The sequence below is a fragment of the Sphaeramia orbicularis genome, chromosome 21 (assembly GCF_902148855.1).
Source record: "Sphaeramia orbicularis chromosome 21, fSphaOr1.1, whole genome shotgun sequence".
NCBI classification, from domain to species: Eukaryota; Metazoa; Chordata; class Actinopteri; order Kurtiformes; family Apogonidae; genus Sphaeramia; species Sphaeramia orbicularis.
Window position 1 is genome coordinate 34136912 of NC_043977.1, and position 18306 is coordinate 34155217.

Genomic DNA, 18306 nt, shown 5'->3' on the forward strand with positions numbered 1-18306 from the left:
AAGTCATAAATGGGATCCCAGAGAAACAGAGAGAGTTGATAACTGAGCTGCAGGTACATGCACATGCATACCAGCATGTCCTGGTAGAACTAACAGCAGGCTGTATGACTGCAGTGGGTGTTGATTCATCACTCTCACTCACAGTAGGCCCATCTTCCTGATAATTATCTTTGTCAAATTAATTATCAGTGTAAGTGTCAGCATGACAGAGCCGATGAATTACATCCAGATAACCTTGATTAATCAACAAAATTAGTTTTGGGGCAAGTGTTTTGTGCATATGGATGTGCTGTCTGCCGAAAATGTCCCTTCTCTTCTTCATCTGTCACCATCCTCTTCTCCATATTTCTTCACTGTTGTACATCTGTCCAACACTGACCATTTATATGCACACTACCCCCCATGCATCTGCTGATTTAAATGTTTAATACCTGTTGATCCATTAATCCTATCAATACATGTAAATAACTGGTGTAAAATGCAGTTTGTCATCTTTTCATGGTCATCAGACATGACCCATTTGGACGTTCAGAGGCTCCATAGTGAACGTGGAAACACCGTCCCCTTCAACAACATTGATTCACCAGTAAAACCCATGGAGTTGGATCAATGATGGATGATGGATGGAGACACTTGTTTTTATGTTCAGTTAATGATATATTTTGTTGAAAAAGTCACTTTTTCTTCAGTTTTCTTCGTTTCTGATATAATAGCAATCAACTTTCATCTGAGCTTTTATAAACATTTACATGATCAGTAAATTAGATTTGGGAAAATTCCTGATTTTCACTGAAAAAATGCAAAATACAGAGGATAATATTATAATAAATGGTGATAAATCACTTAAGAAAGGTCAGATAAAGAGAAAAATTCATTTAGGCATTGCCACAAAAGTAGCACTGGGTTTTTATGGGTTAATAAACTATCCACAAGGCTAATCAAAATGACTATTCCCCGGACATTAATGTTTATGTGCTGCCATGCATACACCATACCACTGGTGGCAGACGTTCCACTGTGCCTCTCACATTCGGTCCTTTGAACATCTTCCTTAACAGATTTTGATATTTGCACAACCCCAAAACTGTTGTTATGAAGTTCTGTAAGTTTACGTAGTTTAAACAAATACGTTTAAATGTATGTGTTTCCCCTTCTAAGCAGAAATGCAGGCTTTTCTTTGGCGCCTGTCAACACTCTATGAGTCACAATCTGCAGCAAAACTCGCAAGTGAAACGGGTGTTGTTGATGCATTGTTTACATATCCATAGAATCCTCATTAAAATGGAATGATGTCAGCATATACTGCATGTCTCAGGTAGAAAATGTTCAATTTGGAAAAAGGCCTTATTCAGAATATCCAAATGGAATATGCTGTTTATATTACAACTGTCTAATTCATATCGAATATTGTCATATTGTGAATAATAGTGGAATATCTGTATGCATGTAAATGTACTCAGTGTCTTTGTCTCTGCTCTCTGTATTCACACAGAGGTCTGTTTGTCCTTTTGCAGTGTCTTTTAGCTCAGAAAAAAAAAAAAAAAAGTCTATACAAATATAGCAGTGGATGTAAACTGACCAGGACACATAATGTACATTGTGTTTCTATTTTTTATTTTCCTACTTTTAACAGTGTTTTCTACTCACTGTAATGAAATTGTTGTGTAGTGGATTTAAGTTCAACCCAGTTTTAATTGGCATTGTAAATTTTGGCAATTATTATGTGACTGAGAACCTTTAGCTTCCAGAAATAGGCAGGAGGTGGTTTGGGTTGATGAAAATCCAGGACTCAGTTGGGATACTCCTAACATAGATAAGATAGTGCTCTGGTTAGAATCTTTGCTGACCTTTTTTCTGTACTGAACCCATACATGTTTAGGTTTATGCAAAGTGTTTGGGGTATGTTAGAAAAAGGATCATGGTTTGGGTTAAATATCCCACAAATATATGACTATTTTTTTTTTACTCTTACTTGTAGTGTTAATATGTATATTTATTCTTATTCTTCTGTTCTTTTTTTGTATCACATTTATGCAGGCTTTCTGTAAAAGCCTAAACCAAATCCCTTAATCTAATCTTAATCTAAGTGCTGACCAGGCTTTAATCTAGCCAGAAAAATCATTAGCCTATAAAGACTCAGTGCTACTTTTGTGGCAGCTCCCAAATAAATTTTTCTTAATTGATTTATCACCATTTATTGTCATATTATCCTCTTTATTTTGCTTTTTTTCAGTGTAAATCATATTTTCCCCTATATTTAATTCACTGATCATGTAAATTTAAAAGTTATTTTATCCAAACAGAGAGAACTGAAGAAATTATTTTATTTATTTATTTTTTTCCAGCAAAATATATCATTAACTGAACCTAAAACAAGTGCCTCCAGCTACTATCATTGATCAACCTCCATGAGTTTTACTGGTGAATCAATGTTGTAGAAGATGAGGGTGTTTTCACGTTCACTACAGAGCCTCTGAATGTCCAAATGAATCATATCTGATGACCATGAAAAGATGGCAATCTGCATTTTATACCAATTATTTACATGTATTGATATAATTAGTGGATCAGCAGGTATTAAGTATTTCAGATGAGTAGATGGATTTGTTTGCCAGTGGCTGTTTGGGTCTTTATGGGTTAAACAGAAGCCAGAAGTGGTTAAAATATCATGTTCAATATTGATGTTGATTCGTCTGCTGATGTTGATTCGGGAGCTGAGTTGAAGAGGGTGTCACAAAGAAACGATACAGTTTCTCCGTATTTCATGTTTATGTGTGATGGAAGTGTGGTGAAAAGTTGATCAAGTCGTCCTTGCAGAATGAATGACATCCTTACAGAAACGCCATCGCTCAGAAAGGCTCAGAAAGCAGGCAAATCACCACCTTACACACTCTGAGAGGCAGTGAACGCCTCCTGCATGAAGGAAACGTATTCTTTTATTAATAATGTAGACGCTGCCATGACCGTATCTTTCATTCATTCATTTTTCATGTAATTCTGTACAGCTGCTATTTTGTGATTCAGTGCTCATAATACTTCTGGTATTTTTTATCCTTTGAGCTGAGAATCACACTACATTGAAACATAGCCTGTCAAACTCTCTGGTGAACTTTGTGCTGTCTGTGGTGTGAGGTCAGGACGATTGGGTGTGTGTATATTCCTTCAAATGACCTTAGTTAGAATATGACTTGTTTTTTAGGTATGTTTTTCAAGATTAGAAGCTCATATTAAAGGATATGAGGTAGTGTTTCACTATGACTGATCAATTTTTTTATGTTTAATTCAACTATAAATGTCCTATTGCACATCCGCTGTAAGTAGCTGTTGGGTCATTATGGAGAAATCAGGCCCACACAGTCGTTCAGATGCAACATGAATTAATGCCACTCAAGCCATTCCCCTGGAGTTTTATTTTTTGTATCAGTTTCCGTTTGTTGTGGATTACCTCTGCAGGTAGCCTTACCTGTCCTGCTGTTTTACCCAACATCCTCCATAACAAAGCAGGTGCACTGCAGGATGTCCCAGTGATATGAAGTGGGATCCATGTTCTGTCTCCTGACTTCCTGAGGATAGATGAAAGTAGATTGAGAAAGGCTAAATGAAACAATAATACAACAAGTGGTGCCAGGCATAACAAACCCCACCCTTCTAAATATGTGCCAAGTTTGAAGTAAACTGAAACAAAACTGATTTTTTTTATAGACATTTGAAATGTTGCCCATTATAAATAAATGGAGGAAAAAAAAGATTTTAAAAATTCATAAAAAAGTTTAACTTTGACCTACTTTTCCCAAAATGTAACCATATCTATTCTGGGTCACTGGTAATCTGTAAACCAAATTTGGTATGAATTCAAACAATGGTTTTGCTGTTAGAGTGTTAACAAACAAACAAACCAAACCAAAAACAATACCCCTTGCCTCCCTTCTGGGGGCAGGGTAATAATATCATGTGCTTTCCTGTGAGCATTAACTTGAAGGACATTACAAACTGAAAACCACTTGTTTCTGTAGTCTTCTGAGGAATGTTGTGTAACCAGATACTGCATGAATGTGTCGCTGAGACAGAAGCAGGTTCTCAAACAAACTTCTTTTGGATATGACTAAAAAAACATGACATTTTAGTGTCAGTCAGGCAGAATAACACAGATTTGTATTTGTTTGTGACTTTGCTTTGGAACATCTGTAGCATGGTGCACACAGTCACTGAGATCACAACTTAAGTGAATATGAGCAGTACACTTACATATACAATATTCCAGGAAATACATCCAGGAGGATATTGGAGAGGTGGAGAAAAACATTTTTATTCATGGATGTGAAGAGTGATGAGTAGGGTGTTAATTTTTTTTTTTTTTTTTGTATGTGTATGTGTGCAGAGCAGTGTACGCTGGATGAATGAATGCAGCCTTGGTTATAAAGCGTGGTAATTGGGGTGGGACAGACTGAAGCTCTGACTACTGTGCCTGCCTGAACTACTGCAAAACTCAATAAAATTCAGAAGTTATGTGGCTTGTGAAAAATGGGTCCAATATTTACTCCGGTCTATGGCTGGGCAACATTCATTCATTCATTTTCTAGAACTGCTTAATCCTTTGCAAGGTTGTGTGTGTTTGTGTTGAAGCTGGGTTAACCCTGGACAGGTTTCAGTTCATTGAAAGGCAGGGTGAACAATATCTGATTTTCATGGGTTTATTTTTTATTTTTTTTACACCTTTTACAAAAAAATCCCATTGAAATTTAGTACCTGTTTTGCATGGGAGTCCTGTCCAAGATAGGCAGCAGCAAATCCAACATACAGTTACAAGATTGCAAAGTTAAAACACAAAGAACAGACACATTTAACAATAAATGTGATAATAAAAAGCTATAGCTTAGGAAAAGGAAAGCTGCAAAAATGTCTTACTGCAGTGACTTCGGGCATTAACTGTATGTTTTCCTCTAGTCTCTTAAAGGGGTCATATTTTGCTAAACCCACTTTTATTAGTCTTTGATACATTTATTTGTGTATTTGGACCCTAATAGTTCATAAAACTTGAATTTGAACCCTCCAGGTGCTGCAAAGATATCTTTATATTCATCGAATAATTGAAAAATCGAGTGGATTTCTACAACCTGTTTCAATTCCTTCTTAATTTGTTACATTTTATAACTACTTACGTCGCAACATTTACACATATAAGGTCAAGACTTCCAACAAACATTTCTCCGAGTATGCTGTAATTGTTTGTCAGCCGCAGCAGTTGTAGTCCATACTAAAAATATGTCCAAACTTTGAGCTGATTACCTAAAACACAGGTGTCAAACACGCGGCCCGGGGGCCAAATCTGGCCCACCAAAGGCTCCAGTCCGGCCCTTGGGATGAATTTATGAAATGCAAAAATTACACTAAGATATGAACAATCCTTTTAGTTCAGGTTCCACATTCAGACCAATTCAATCTCAAGTGGGTCATAGTAACCTATAAATACTTACAACTCCAAATTTTTTCTCTTTTTTCATGTATTTACACTAATACCAAGTATAATTTTGCAAAAATATCTGAATAACCTGAATAAATATGAACAACCTGAAATGCCTTGATAGAAGTACATGCAATTTTAACAATATTCCACCTGTTACTAAATGTTTTGTGTGTTGTGTGGTCCGGCCCTCTTCAGATTAAATTTAACTGAATGTGGCCCCTGAACTAAAATGAGTTTGACACCCCTGACCTAAAATGTTCAGTTGTTGGTTGTACTTACAAACACAAGTGGCTGAATGGGACAGAAAGCAGTCAGCAACTTGGGGGGAGTGGGGTTATGTGCATTTAAAGGGCCAGCGCTCAAAACGACCTTTCTGGTGTCATTACTCAGAAATAGTGTTGAAGATGGACCTGTGGAGTTGAATTAATGAAGAATTCAGACCCACGCATCGCATTTACAGTTCATGTAGACCACAGGGAAATGTTTTAAAATGCATAATTCCATTTAAAAAAAAGCAAAATATCACTCCTTTAAAGAAGCAAAGGACAAAGGCAGAACCCCAGAGATCAGATATGACAAATAACTCCTGAGTGCACCATCTCCTCTGAACTGTCTCTGGGTCTACAATTATATGTAATCATCTTGGCCCACTGTGTCTGTTTATTTCCCGTCTGCCTTGTTGTTAAGATCATTAGTTACGTTACATTTTCTCTGTATAACTGCTCTTGACACAGTCTGTATGCTTGCCAGGTGTTGGCACTGCAGGCTACTCAGTACATTCATTTAACATATACACAAGGACATGCATATACACCGAGCACAGTCAAATGCGTATATTATGTGGTTAACTTCTGTCAGGAAAATGATTATACATGCACTTTCCTTGCAGAGACCAGTGGTTTGTTTTTTATTTCCTGTTTGTTTGACTTCACGGTTGATTACGTTCATTGACTTACCGATGTGTTTAGTCATGCATGCTTGTTTGTTCGCGTTTGTGAATGTGGATGTTATTTTAGAGATTATATTCAGTGTAACCTCTGTTATTTGACCCTTCCGCCAAATCTTGTAGAAGAACTCCCATGGGGCTTTGCTTCTGCTGCTGCTGCTAGTCTTAAGGTGATAGTTTACATTCTGGCTCCTTCTGAAGAACATCCTCTATTTGACCCTTTACATAAACAGCTTCACTTGACTGCTCATTTAATCCAACACAGGAAGGAAGGATGATACTGTGGTTTTGTGGACAAAAATGAAAAAGTACAGTGTACAGCAGGGGTGTCAAACTCATTTTAGTTCAGGGGTCACATTCAGCCCAATTTGATCTCAAATGGGCCGGACCAGTAAAATATTAACAGTGAAAAAAGTAAAATTCTATTATGATCAGGTTTACATCTACAAAGTTTCCTTAAAAATCTGAATAACATGAACAACTTGAATTGTCTTAAGAAAAACAAGCGCAATTTTAACAATATTATGCCTTGGTTTGTCAGTTTATCATGTACACATTTGCATTATAATTGCACAAAACTTTTAGTAACAGGCAGATTATTAGTAAAATTGCATTTACTTTTCTCAAGACATTTCCGTTTGTTCATGTTTGTTCAGATTATTCACGTTTTTTGTAAAAGTGTAGTTTGGTAATGTAAACATTTTCATGTAATTTTACTTTTTTACACTAAGAAAACAGAGAGAATTTGGAGTTGTCATTATAGGTTGCTATGATAATATTTCACTGGTCTGACCCACTTGAAATCTAATTGGACTGTATGTGTCTGTATGTGGAACCTGAATTAAAATGATTTTGACACCACTGATTGTTAATATCTTCAGTGTATTTAGGCATTTCACAAATTTCATCCCGCGGGCCAGATTGGACCCTTTAGCGGACCAGATTCGGCCCCCGGGCCACATGTTTGACTTCTGTGGTATACAGTGTTCCACTCTAGTTTTTATTTAGAAGAAATTTGCTAACAGAGGGAGTCTCAAGTTTCTAATAGGGTTTTTTTTTTTTTTTTTTTTGGTGTTTCTATAGATTTTCTGAGCCTGTGTACTATAAAACACAATGATTAGGATTCTGTTGCAGCAGGAAACACAAGCCTTTTTCAGCCCAAGGAGACAAAAGTATGGATCATATTTTGTTTATTGTTAAATCAGAAAACCAGCTGTATTACACAGTACGTGTTGTGTGAAAATCCTCAGCAATGCACCATTGCTTATTAGTAGAATTTTTCCATTGTCCTCTGTTGTTCTAGTGTTAGATGCAAGCTGAAAGTAATACCGGCCTATTGTGCTTTACACTTCCATCATTTAAGCTGGATCATTTAAATAAACAAAGCAGAAATGAGGATAAAAGAAAACAGGATGGCCTAAATGCAGCGGAGTAGTGAATGGGTGTCTATTTATTGAAAAGGCAGTTCATGAGACTCAGTGCACTCATGTGTCTGTCTGTAGTGCTACTGTTACTGTAGTGCGTGTTGAAAACGAATGAGTCGCCGGCTGTAATGTTGTGCTACAAGCTCACTCAGTCTCTGTCAGCAGTTTTTTGCCACAACCACAAGTCCAGATAAAACATTAAAGACGAGGCACTGACAATACAGGGCCATCTGGGGCCACTTAAAACCAATACCACAGGGCAGCGTTCGGCCCTCCATCAATTAAAACCTTATTAGCCTAATCGTAATGAAATAATCCAATTCAGGAGACAGCTGCACCTCAACTCTGAAGATGACCAACAGGAAACAAACTAGGGGAGAGCATGAATAGGAGTATCGGGTATTGAAGTGGTATGATGTGTGTTATTCAATATAAAAATAATTTGCATTGTAAAAGTGTTGCTCCCATTACTCACATCATGCACTGTGTGTAGCCAGAGGGGTCACCAAAACAGACTAATGATTACCATCATAAACATAATGACTAATTATTTAGATTTCAGATCATGCAAAATAGGCACTAGTGGCTTTGTGCACTTACACATACCTGCATTATGCATGTAAAAGCCCCCTCACACCCAGATTTTTAATAACTGAACTTTATACATTTGTATTTCTTTCTTTTTTTTTTTTAATCAAATGTTTTTGTAACAATTTTATATCATGTGTCAGATTAATTCTTGCGATTATACCATACACTGTAAAAAAAAAAAGAAAAAAAAAAAAACTTGCAAAAAAATGGTAATATTCCGGCAGCTGGGGTGCCAAAAAAATACTATTAAATAACGGAAAATAACCATCTCATAAAAATATGGTAATTTTCCATAATTAAAATATGTTTTTTTGCCGTAACTTTACATGAGATTTTGCATTTTTTTTTTACTTTTTAATGTTTAATAAAGAATATTTACATGTATTAAAACAATCAAATTACCTATAATATATATATATATATATATATATATATATATATATATATATATATATATATATATATATATATATATATATATATATAAATAACTATCAGTGAGACTAAGTTATACAATCCACTGATAAAAACTGTATTTTGACAGTTTATCAGTGCATATACATGTTATACATTCACAAAAATACATGTATTCAACATTTTTGTTGTGAAACCTCCTGTAATTACACAAGATATGTGTCAATTAACAAACAAGTCTTATTAAACTTACAGAACAAATACTTCTTTTAGGGTTAATTGTCAGTAATTTTATCTCATTTTATTATTATTTTTTTTTACAGTATTAAACTTTAAATTAACAGTTTAATCTCATGAATAAAAAATAAATACTTGTGAAATTACGATACATTTGCAAATATATTTTAACCATATTTTTCTGTGAAAAAAAAAAAATCTTTTAAAAAATTGAATTTTTTTTTGGTTATTCAGGTACAGCTTTTTCCATGTTATTTTACTTTTGACATGTAAAATCACAGTCTATTTTTGTAATTTCATTGATATTTTCCTGTATCTTAAAAATACAGGACAAATCTGTAAAATAAACAGTGAAAATTCTGTTAAATTACAGAATTTTTTTTACAGTGTACATCAGTAGTTCTCAACATTTCTGCTGTCAACATGTATGACAAAGACTCTTGTTTTGCTTCAATAATGACAAAAGTGCTTTCTTTGTTGCACCAGAGTTAAGTCGTTCTACTTTTATTTATACATAAATCAGGGAAAGACGACAGGGACTTCAGTGATGTGTACAGCCATGCTACAAGATTGGATTTTTATTTGTTATTTTAGGGTGTGCCATTTATTTTATACAAATGAAGTCCTATAGATTAATTATTTCAGTTTGTTGTTTCTCTTGTTATTTTGTCATTAGAGCATTTTCCTGTATTTTTCTTGGAAACATTTGCAGCCACCTCAAGGGTCCCCTGGCAGCTCTCTGAAGCCCCCTGCTGGGCTGTGGCCCCCCCTGTTGAGAACCACTGTCATAAATCATACCTTCAAAATTCTCAAAGCCCTTTTCTGTGCTGTTGGTTTATTCCAATGCTTCATGCCCGTCCCCTCCTCATAGAAGTGGAGCTACACCCAGTACAGTCATGCATTTCACTCTGCACCTGCACTACAATTGAACGCATCTGCTGAAGTGGTTTATAGAGCATCAACCCCTTTCTCACATATTTGGAAATGAAATGTAATTATGTGTTATACGCACATTTCAGAGAAGTAGGCATAATTTGCTTTGCAGTATAGTTGGCTAGAACTAGCTAAAGTTAGTAGGTGATGTGTTTATCTTTCTGCCAGCTTGTCCCAAGTTGTGATACCATAGCATCCTGTTTAATATTGGTAAAGGAGAGCTGTGAACCTTATGGCAGTGAGCTGATAGCATTTACCTGCAAGATGTCAGGTTGTAGTTTGTAAAATACTGAATTCAGTTTAACATCTGCAGGCCCTGTCCTCAGTCATGTTCACAGTCAGGTTCATGTCTTAACCCAGTGTTTTTCAACCTTGGGGGTCGAGATCCCACGTGGGGTCGCCTGGAATTCAAATGGGTCGCCTGAAATTTCTAGTAATTGATAAAAAAAACACAAAAAAACTTACTAATAAAAAAATATATGGTGAGTTGAGAGAGACAATCACAATACATAGAAGACATGGCACAGTTTGAGTTATTGTTTGTTCAGTATTAATATTCAGCCTTGTAACTACAAGCTGGACTGACTGTACATATCCTGACCAAGGAAAATAAAATTCTCACTTTGTGCACTAATCTACACCTGGCTTTTCTGCCTCCGTCCATAATAATATACATTATATAGCTGAAATGTTGTCTAAAATTAACATTTATTTGCAACATAGTATCATGATCACAAACAAATTAATTTTAGCAAAAAAAAAAGTCTCTGTTTTGAATGTCTGGGGTCACCAGAAATTTGTAATGTTAAAATGGGGTCACAAGCAAAACAGGTTGGCAACCACTGTATTAACCCATAAAGACCCAGTGCTACTTTTGTGACAGTTGCCACATGATTTTTTTTCTATTAATTTGTACTTTTCTTAAGTGATTTATCACCTTTTATTCTAATAAAATGTTCAGTATTTTGTATTCTTAAGTGAAAAGCAGGTATTTTCCTACATTTAATTTACTGATTTTGACTAATGTCCATAAAAACTCCAATTGAAGTTGAGGGTTATTATATCAAAAATGGAGAAAATGGAGGAAAACTGGACTTTTACGGTAAAATCTATCATTAATTGAACATAAAAGAAGCATCTCCATCCATTGTCATTTGTCAAACTCCATGGGTTTTACTGGTGAATTAATGTTACAGAAGATGGCGGTGTTTCTACGTTCACTGTGGAGCCTCAAATGGGTCATATCTGATGACCATGAAAAGATGATTAACTGCATTTTACACCAATTATTTACAGGTATCGATAGGATTAGTGGATCAACAGTTATTTCACTTTTTATATCAGTAAATGATTTTTTTTGGGTTAAGACATGTTTATAATGACATGCATTGTATTCATCTTTCATATGTGCCTCTGTTTTTTCCTCTGCCTAGTGGAGCTCAAGACAAGTGTATGAGAGATAAAGTGTAATTTGGCTGAATAAATATGCAAGCCAGCTGGGTGACCGCTACTGCACTGAGTTTGTGATTGAAGAAAAGGTCGTACTTCACTCTACTACCAAGAGGAGTACGCTACAAATACAAAAAAGTTACTGGAGAGAGAGAGTTATCTCTATGATGATGCTCATTTTTCTCCCTCTGTCCTTTTCTCCATCTCTGAGGTTCTGACAGTGAGGTGATGAATTACTAGTCATGGGGCTACAGCAGCCTGTTGAAGGAGTGGAGATCTCTCATGCAGTGGCAGCAGTGGACTTTACTAACAGGGTCCTAGAGCAAGAGACATGATTTTATGACAAAGTTCCAAAAGGGTCTACAAAATGTGTAGCACTTCTGTCAGATGTTCAGTGGACCAGCTCAGCTTGTTCCTTTAGTTTCAGTGTAAAGGTGTGCTAAAATAATGCACATCTGTCTTTTGTTAGTTTCTGAAGTAACGAACCATTGCTTTGTCTTCTTTACAATACTCAAACCAAAGCAATGTTCTATTATAAATGATGCCACTCATCATTCAGTTTTGGATTTTTCAATTTAGCAAATGGTTGAACAGACCTTGTCTTTTGCATTGTTTCCTGAAATTCTGCTGAGCTGGAGGATAATGTCTAATAAATACCCAAACGTGTCTCATTTTACACTCTTTGCTAACAACATTGTTCAAGAAATGTGAATGTGATACATTGCTGAACAAGAGAAACCTCATTGTTGCTCCCAGTTTGTCTTTGTTTCCCCGTGCTGACAGCTACAAGATGCACATGTTGTCCGAACATCCCAAACAGCAGCACGTGAAATGAAAAAATATGTTGAGCAAGCAAAATGCAAAAGACAATGTGTACTCTTTAACCTTAACAAACATAGACAGGCACAAATACGCCCTAGTGCACAGTGTATGGTGTTTTAATAGTCAAAGAATGTTGGCTGCATGTGTAGAAGATGTGACATACTAAGATCACGTGACCAGATTTTGCCACTGTGACATTCACACTGTGATGGCAGATTAGAGAGAAGGTCAGTATGTGTGTATATTTGTGTGAGTGCGTACGTGTTGTCCTCAGGAGAAACCTTATCTTCTATTTCAAATCAAATTATTAGCACATGGTAATTTACAGTACCTTTTAATATGGGTTCCGTGTATGTGCATCTGTTCAGTCATGCACATGAAGGTATCTCTGAGGACTGCCAGTTGATACTGGTGGTTAAATTAAATGTACAGAAATATTTATAGAATTACGTAGTGAAATTCAGATGCTTCAATCCAGCAAATGTCAGCTGAATTATCACAATTTCAAATATCTTTGTGTACAACTTAGATTATAAGAAATATATTTTCAAATGATTTTTTTAATAAAATGGTTTCTAAATCAGTTGTATTGCTAATAGTTTTTTAATCTTGTCAATCATAGCCTTTATATGACATTATTTTTTGCAAACAGACTTATATTAAATGCTGTGCAGGTATAAGGAAAAACAGTAGTCACTTTTCCATTGACTCTCAAATTGCACGAATATAACTTGCGCATAAAAATTTACCTAATGGAAAAACGACAATTTCACCAAAACTCTCGCAAGAGGTGGTTTTTCAGGCATATGTGCAATTGGTATATCATGCAAAACTGCAATGGAAAGACCTTTTTCCACAACTTGAGTCACGTGAATAAAAAAGAAAATGGCTGTTGATGGACGGTACAACTAGCGAAGAAGAAGAGCTTTAAAAGAAACATAGCGCGGTAGGTGTAGACACGCCAGGAAACTGAATCATTTTTTTAATTTAGTATGGGATAGAAGGGTAATATATAATAATAAATAATATATCTGTAAATCAACTTGATATTTATGTTTTTTTATGTCCATGTTTATGGAATGACTTCTCATGTCATCTCGCAATAATAAATAAACAAACCATCGCATTTGTGATTTAATGGAAAAACCAACATTACGCACTTCTGTTCTTTCGACATATGGTAAATATCGGTAAAGTTTTGCTCATATGTCCAATGGAAAAGCCACTAATGACAGTTTTGTGGGGTAAAAAAACACAAGGTGAGAGATTGTATATTGAGACTTGAAACAGATAATCTAAGCCAGTGTTTTTCAACCTTGGAGTCAGGACCCTACATGAGGTCGCCTGGAATTCAAATGGGGTCTTCTGAAATTTCTAGTAATTGATTTAAAAAACAAAAAACAACTTACAAATAAAAAAATATATGGTGAGTTGAGAGAGACAATCCCAATACATAAAAGACATGACAAACTCTGAAGCTGAAACTGAAGCACTGTGGTACTGTTTATCTTTCAAATGTTCATTGTGGTCAGTTTCAGATGCTGCAGCTCTTTCATAATTCATAGTTTGAGTTCTTGTTTGTTCAGTATTAATTGTCAGCCTTGTAAATCCAAGCTGGACTGACTGTACATATCCTGACCAAGGAAATAAAATTCTCACTTTGTGCAGTAATCTACACCTGGCTTTTCTGCTTCCGTCCATAATAATATACATTATATAGACAAAATGTTGTCTAAAATTAAAGTTTTTTTGCAACATAGTACAGCAAACTAATACATGATCAAAAACCAGTTAATTTTAGTAGAGAATAAAGTGTCCATTTTGAATGTCTGGGGTCGCCAGAAATTTGTGCTGTTAAAATGGGGCCACAAGCCAAAAAAGGTTGGGAACCACTGATCTAAGCAATTCCATTCTTGTTGATTTTAGTTATCATTGGCATTAGAGGCCATCAGATGCATTTTATGTGGTATTTGTACAAAGTCACGGTAGTGCATATACGAGGGCCGTTCAATAAGTTCATGGCCTCACCCAGAACAGAACAGCACAGACTGATAATTTATATTTTATTTTTCAACATAATCTCCATTTACAGCAATGCACTTGGTCCATCGATGTTCAAGCATCACTATCCCATCACGAAAGAATGTAACATCCTGTATTATAACAACCAGTATTTCTGGGTGAGGCCATGAACTTATTGAACGGCCCTCGTAGTACCGGCGGACGCTCTCCAGTTTGGAGAGGCAGACCAAAGCACCAGCACATTTTAACCACTTAAGTGTATGCTGTATGTGTAACTGAATACTTTCACCACTTTGTAGTCATTTTCAACTGAACATTCAAGTTACTTTTAAAATGGTAACTTTTCCTTGCAGGACACAGGGGTTGCTGGTTTATGTTTGTGTTTTTGTGTGTTTTTTGTATTTTAATACCACTGAGGCGCACTGAAGTGAACACAGATGGATATAATGGCTTCAGTTACCCATCTGGAAACTGTCTGAAAGCAGCATTTTTTAGACAGGCTTTTTCCCAGGTGGCTAAATAATTTTTGTTGTCACCCCTGTCCACAGCAGTATATTACTGAGTATCTTTTCCAGTTTTCTTGTCTACATCTTCATATTGGGGGCATACTAACAGCAATCTATTATGAACAACAGATTAAATAAAGTTGGACACAGTGATTGATGCCAAAAAGTGAAGCTAAAAATATTTCAACCTCCCCCTAGTGGATGGCTACAGTACTGATGACAGATTCCACCATGACCATGTTAGATAGATAGATAGATAGATAGATAGATAGATAGATAGATAGATAGATAGATAGATAGATAGATAGATAGATAGATAGATAGATAGATAGATAGATAGATAGATAGATATTTTATTAATCGTGAGGGATTGGGAGTTAGACAAAGTAAACCTCAATGTATTCACATTCAAAACATTTTTCCAAAACCAAAAAGGGTCTTTTTAAGTAGATTTCCTGAAACTGACTCATGCTCAGTCATGTTTCTGATTAAGTTATTTTTAGCTACTTATAAAACATTAACAGCAGTAAGAATGTTCAATAGATAAAAAATATATACTGTAATTATCATTAACTCTGTTGTTTGTTGGGCTGGGAAGTGTTTTCGCCTTTCAGGGTTCTATTGTTTATTTTGTTGCCTCATCACTAATCCTTGCCCTCTCTAGTGCTTTATTATAGCTGCATTTTAAGAATATAATGTGCATCAGACTATACTTTTATCAGTATGCAAGCAAGACTTTATGAACATCCAAAACAACATTGTGTTTAGCTGTGTTAATAAACATATTTTGTTCTTCCTTTCCAGGTTATTTTCTTCTTATGTTCAGTTTTATTATGTTTGTCATTCAAAAAAATGTTCAGATAACTGATATACACAGAAAATATTAAACATATGAGTACGTAATAATACATTACATAATATCTTGTTTCCTCCTCTACTCTTTGGCACACACAATAGCAAAACGGAATGATTATATCTCCACGTTGAAGTGATATTATCTACAGTTTGGGTGCACTGTTTTAGGCGTGATGATTAGCTCACAGCAGGTGCTAGCTTGCCTTGCAGTCCCTGGAGTGATTCACAGGAAATACTAGCTAATTGCTGCAGGTGATAATACCACACAATGTAGCGGCCATCCCATTAAATGAGAAAAGGGAAAAAAAAAAAAAAAAAAAAAAGAGGTGCTAAGTAGTCATATGTCCTCATTTGTGCATGAGCAAATGGGTGAGACAAAATTAACAAATTACAACACAAACATCAGCATATAGATAAACTATAGACCCAGGCTGAGGATGCTACACTGAAATTCACTTACCTAATATAGAAAAATATTGTCATATAGGTATAATAAATTGTGTCAAGTCACGATAATTTTTTTTTGCAACATTATTAACACTGAATCTTCATCCAAATTAGACACCTTGTTTTCATTTTTATAGTGATAATGCAGATTAAAGTTATGTTTAGATAATATAAACTAATATTATATTATATCCTTTATGGTAATTCAGTTTATGTATCCAGGCACAAGGAAATGAATGTGTGTGCATAATGCAAACACAATGTTTAAACATGAGTTCAGGATAGTGTCATGCCTCATTTTGTCGGCCTTATTGCTTTGTAACACTGTAGGTTGACGTGTGTTTACTGCCTATATAATGATTTTTATTAAAAAGACAGAAAAAATAAATATATAAATAAATGAAATGACCCCATATACACTTTACACAATTCCCAAGGTGACATTTGCGTCACCATTTTTACAGTTTACAGGCATAGATTGATGTAATTAAACCATGCATAGTGATGAAAAATACTAGGTTCATTGTCTTAAATTAGTTTCTACATGAATTTGCTCTTATATAATGAATTCACTTTGAGTCATCAGGTGCTTCTCTTGCGTTTTAGTCTGCTTTTCATTATACTCTGTGCTCTCACGCCACATTTACCGACACTGTATTGTGTGTTTCCACAGTGAGTGGCCTTTTGAGGATCACATCACACATGAGTTACTCTTTACAGTCGCAGTGAGATATAATAGTTATTATTAAAGAGGAGGTTTGGTAATATATTTATTGACACAGTGATGACTGCCCAGCAACACATTAATTAAACACTGTATATCAGGGTCGCTGGTATATCTGCTCAGACATAGTGAATCAATAGCTTTAGAGGTCATGGATGATGCATGTGCATGTGGGTGTGTACCTGTGTACATGTGTGTGCGTGCATTGTACAGTGTGACCCTTCCTAACTCATCAATATCTTCTTTCTGCACTCCCTCCACCTCCTCCCCTCTGTCTCCTTCCTAGATGGTTTATAAGCCCTGGCTGTGTTCTCAGTACTTCCACACCACCCAGATCCACTGCGGAAAGCGAATCCCCTGTGGTCAGTACTGCCTGGAGGTGCAGCAGCGGTGCCCCTTCATCCTGCCTGACAATGATGATTTAATTCATGGAGGCAGCCCCAGTTTTATATGCACAGGTATCAACATTTGGATTGTCTTGTTTTTTGTTTTTTTTTGTGTTTTTTTATTATAAATTTCTTAAAACATGAACTCTAAAGTAGGGTTTGATAATGAACACACATTCAATTACAGTGCAAATGAAAATGTTGGTTTTAAATTTTAAAATAGCACAAACGTTAATACAAAATGTAGTTTAAAAAGGCTGTATGTAGCGTTTCTTTTTGAATATTAAAAATATTCACTAAAATTATCATTACAGTGTTTAGAATAAAGAGTCATGAGGTTGGATTGTAGAGATGTGCATTTATATTATTTACACTAATGGGGTGGGTGATGTATGTGACCACTAGAGGGAGTAGTGAGTCACTCTAGCGGTCTCCTGCAGTGTTGAAAACTAACACCACAGGGCCTTGAGCAAAGTGTCAGAAAGTTACAAGATGGAATGAGAACAGCTAAGAAACAACTTTGAGAGGCAAAGAAAGAGACAAAGTGATAAAAACCAGAAGCAATGTTGTTGTTTTCACCTCAGGACACAGTTCTGAATGAAAAGAATGGAGTTTGATGATGAAATTGCATGGTTTATTTTCCATGGATGAGTTTGATCATGTGGTGCACAGGTGTCAAACATGCGGCCCGGGGGCCAAATCCGGCCCACTAAAGGATCCAGTCTGGCCCGTAGGATGGATTTGTGAAATACAAAAATTACACTGAAGATATTAACAATCAAGGATGTCAAAATCATTTTAATTCAGATTCCGCATAGAGACCAATTAGATATCAAGTGAGTCAGAACCAGTAAAGTACTATCATATTAAACCTATAAATAATAAAAAACAGCAAATTTTATCTTTGTTTTAGTGTAAAAAAGTAAATTTACATGAAAATGTTTATATTAAAAAACTGTTATTTTACAAAATATGTGAAAAACCTGAAATCTCTTAAGATAAATAAAAGCAATTTTACCAATATTCTGCCGGTTATTAATTGTAATGCACATGTGTAAATGATAAACTGATAAACTGAGGTATAAT

At 35.5% G+C, this 18306-nt stretch overlaps 1 protein-coding gene across 1 annotated transcript in view; it reads left to right on the forward strand.

Moving 5' to 3' along the window:
* The window catches only part of nalf1b (NALCN channel auxiliary factor 1b), a 117884-nt gene that overhangs the window by 88561 nt on the left and 11017 nt on the right, over positions 1–18306 (forward strand). Inside the window, exon 2 of the mRNA XM_030125306.1 lies at positions 17121–17292. Within this exon, the coding sequence (XP_029981166.1) occupies positions 17121–17292 (172 nt within the window). The remainder of the gene's footprint in view (positions 1–17120; positions 17293–18306) is intronic.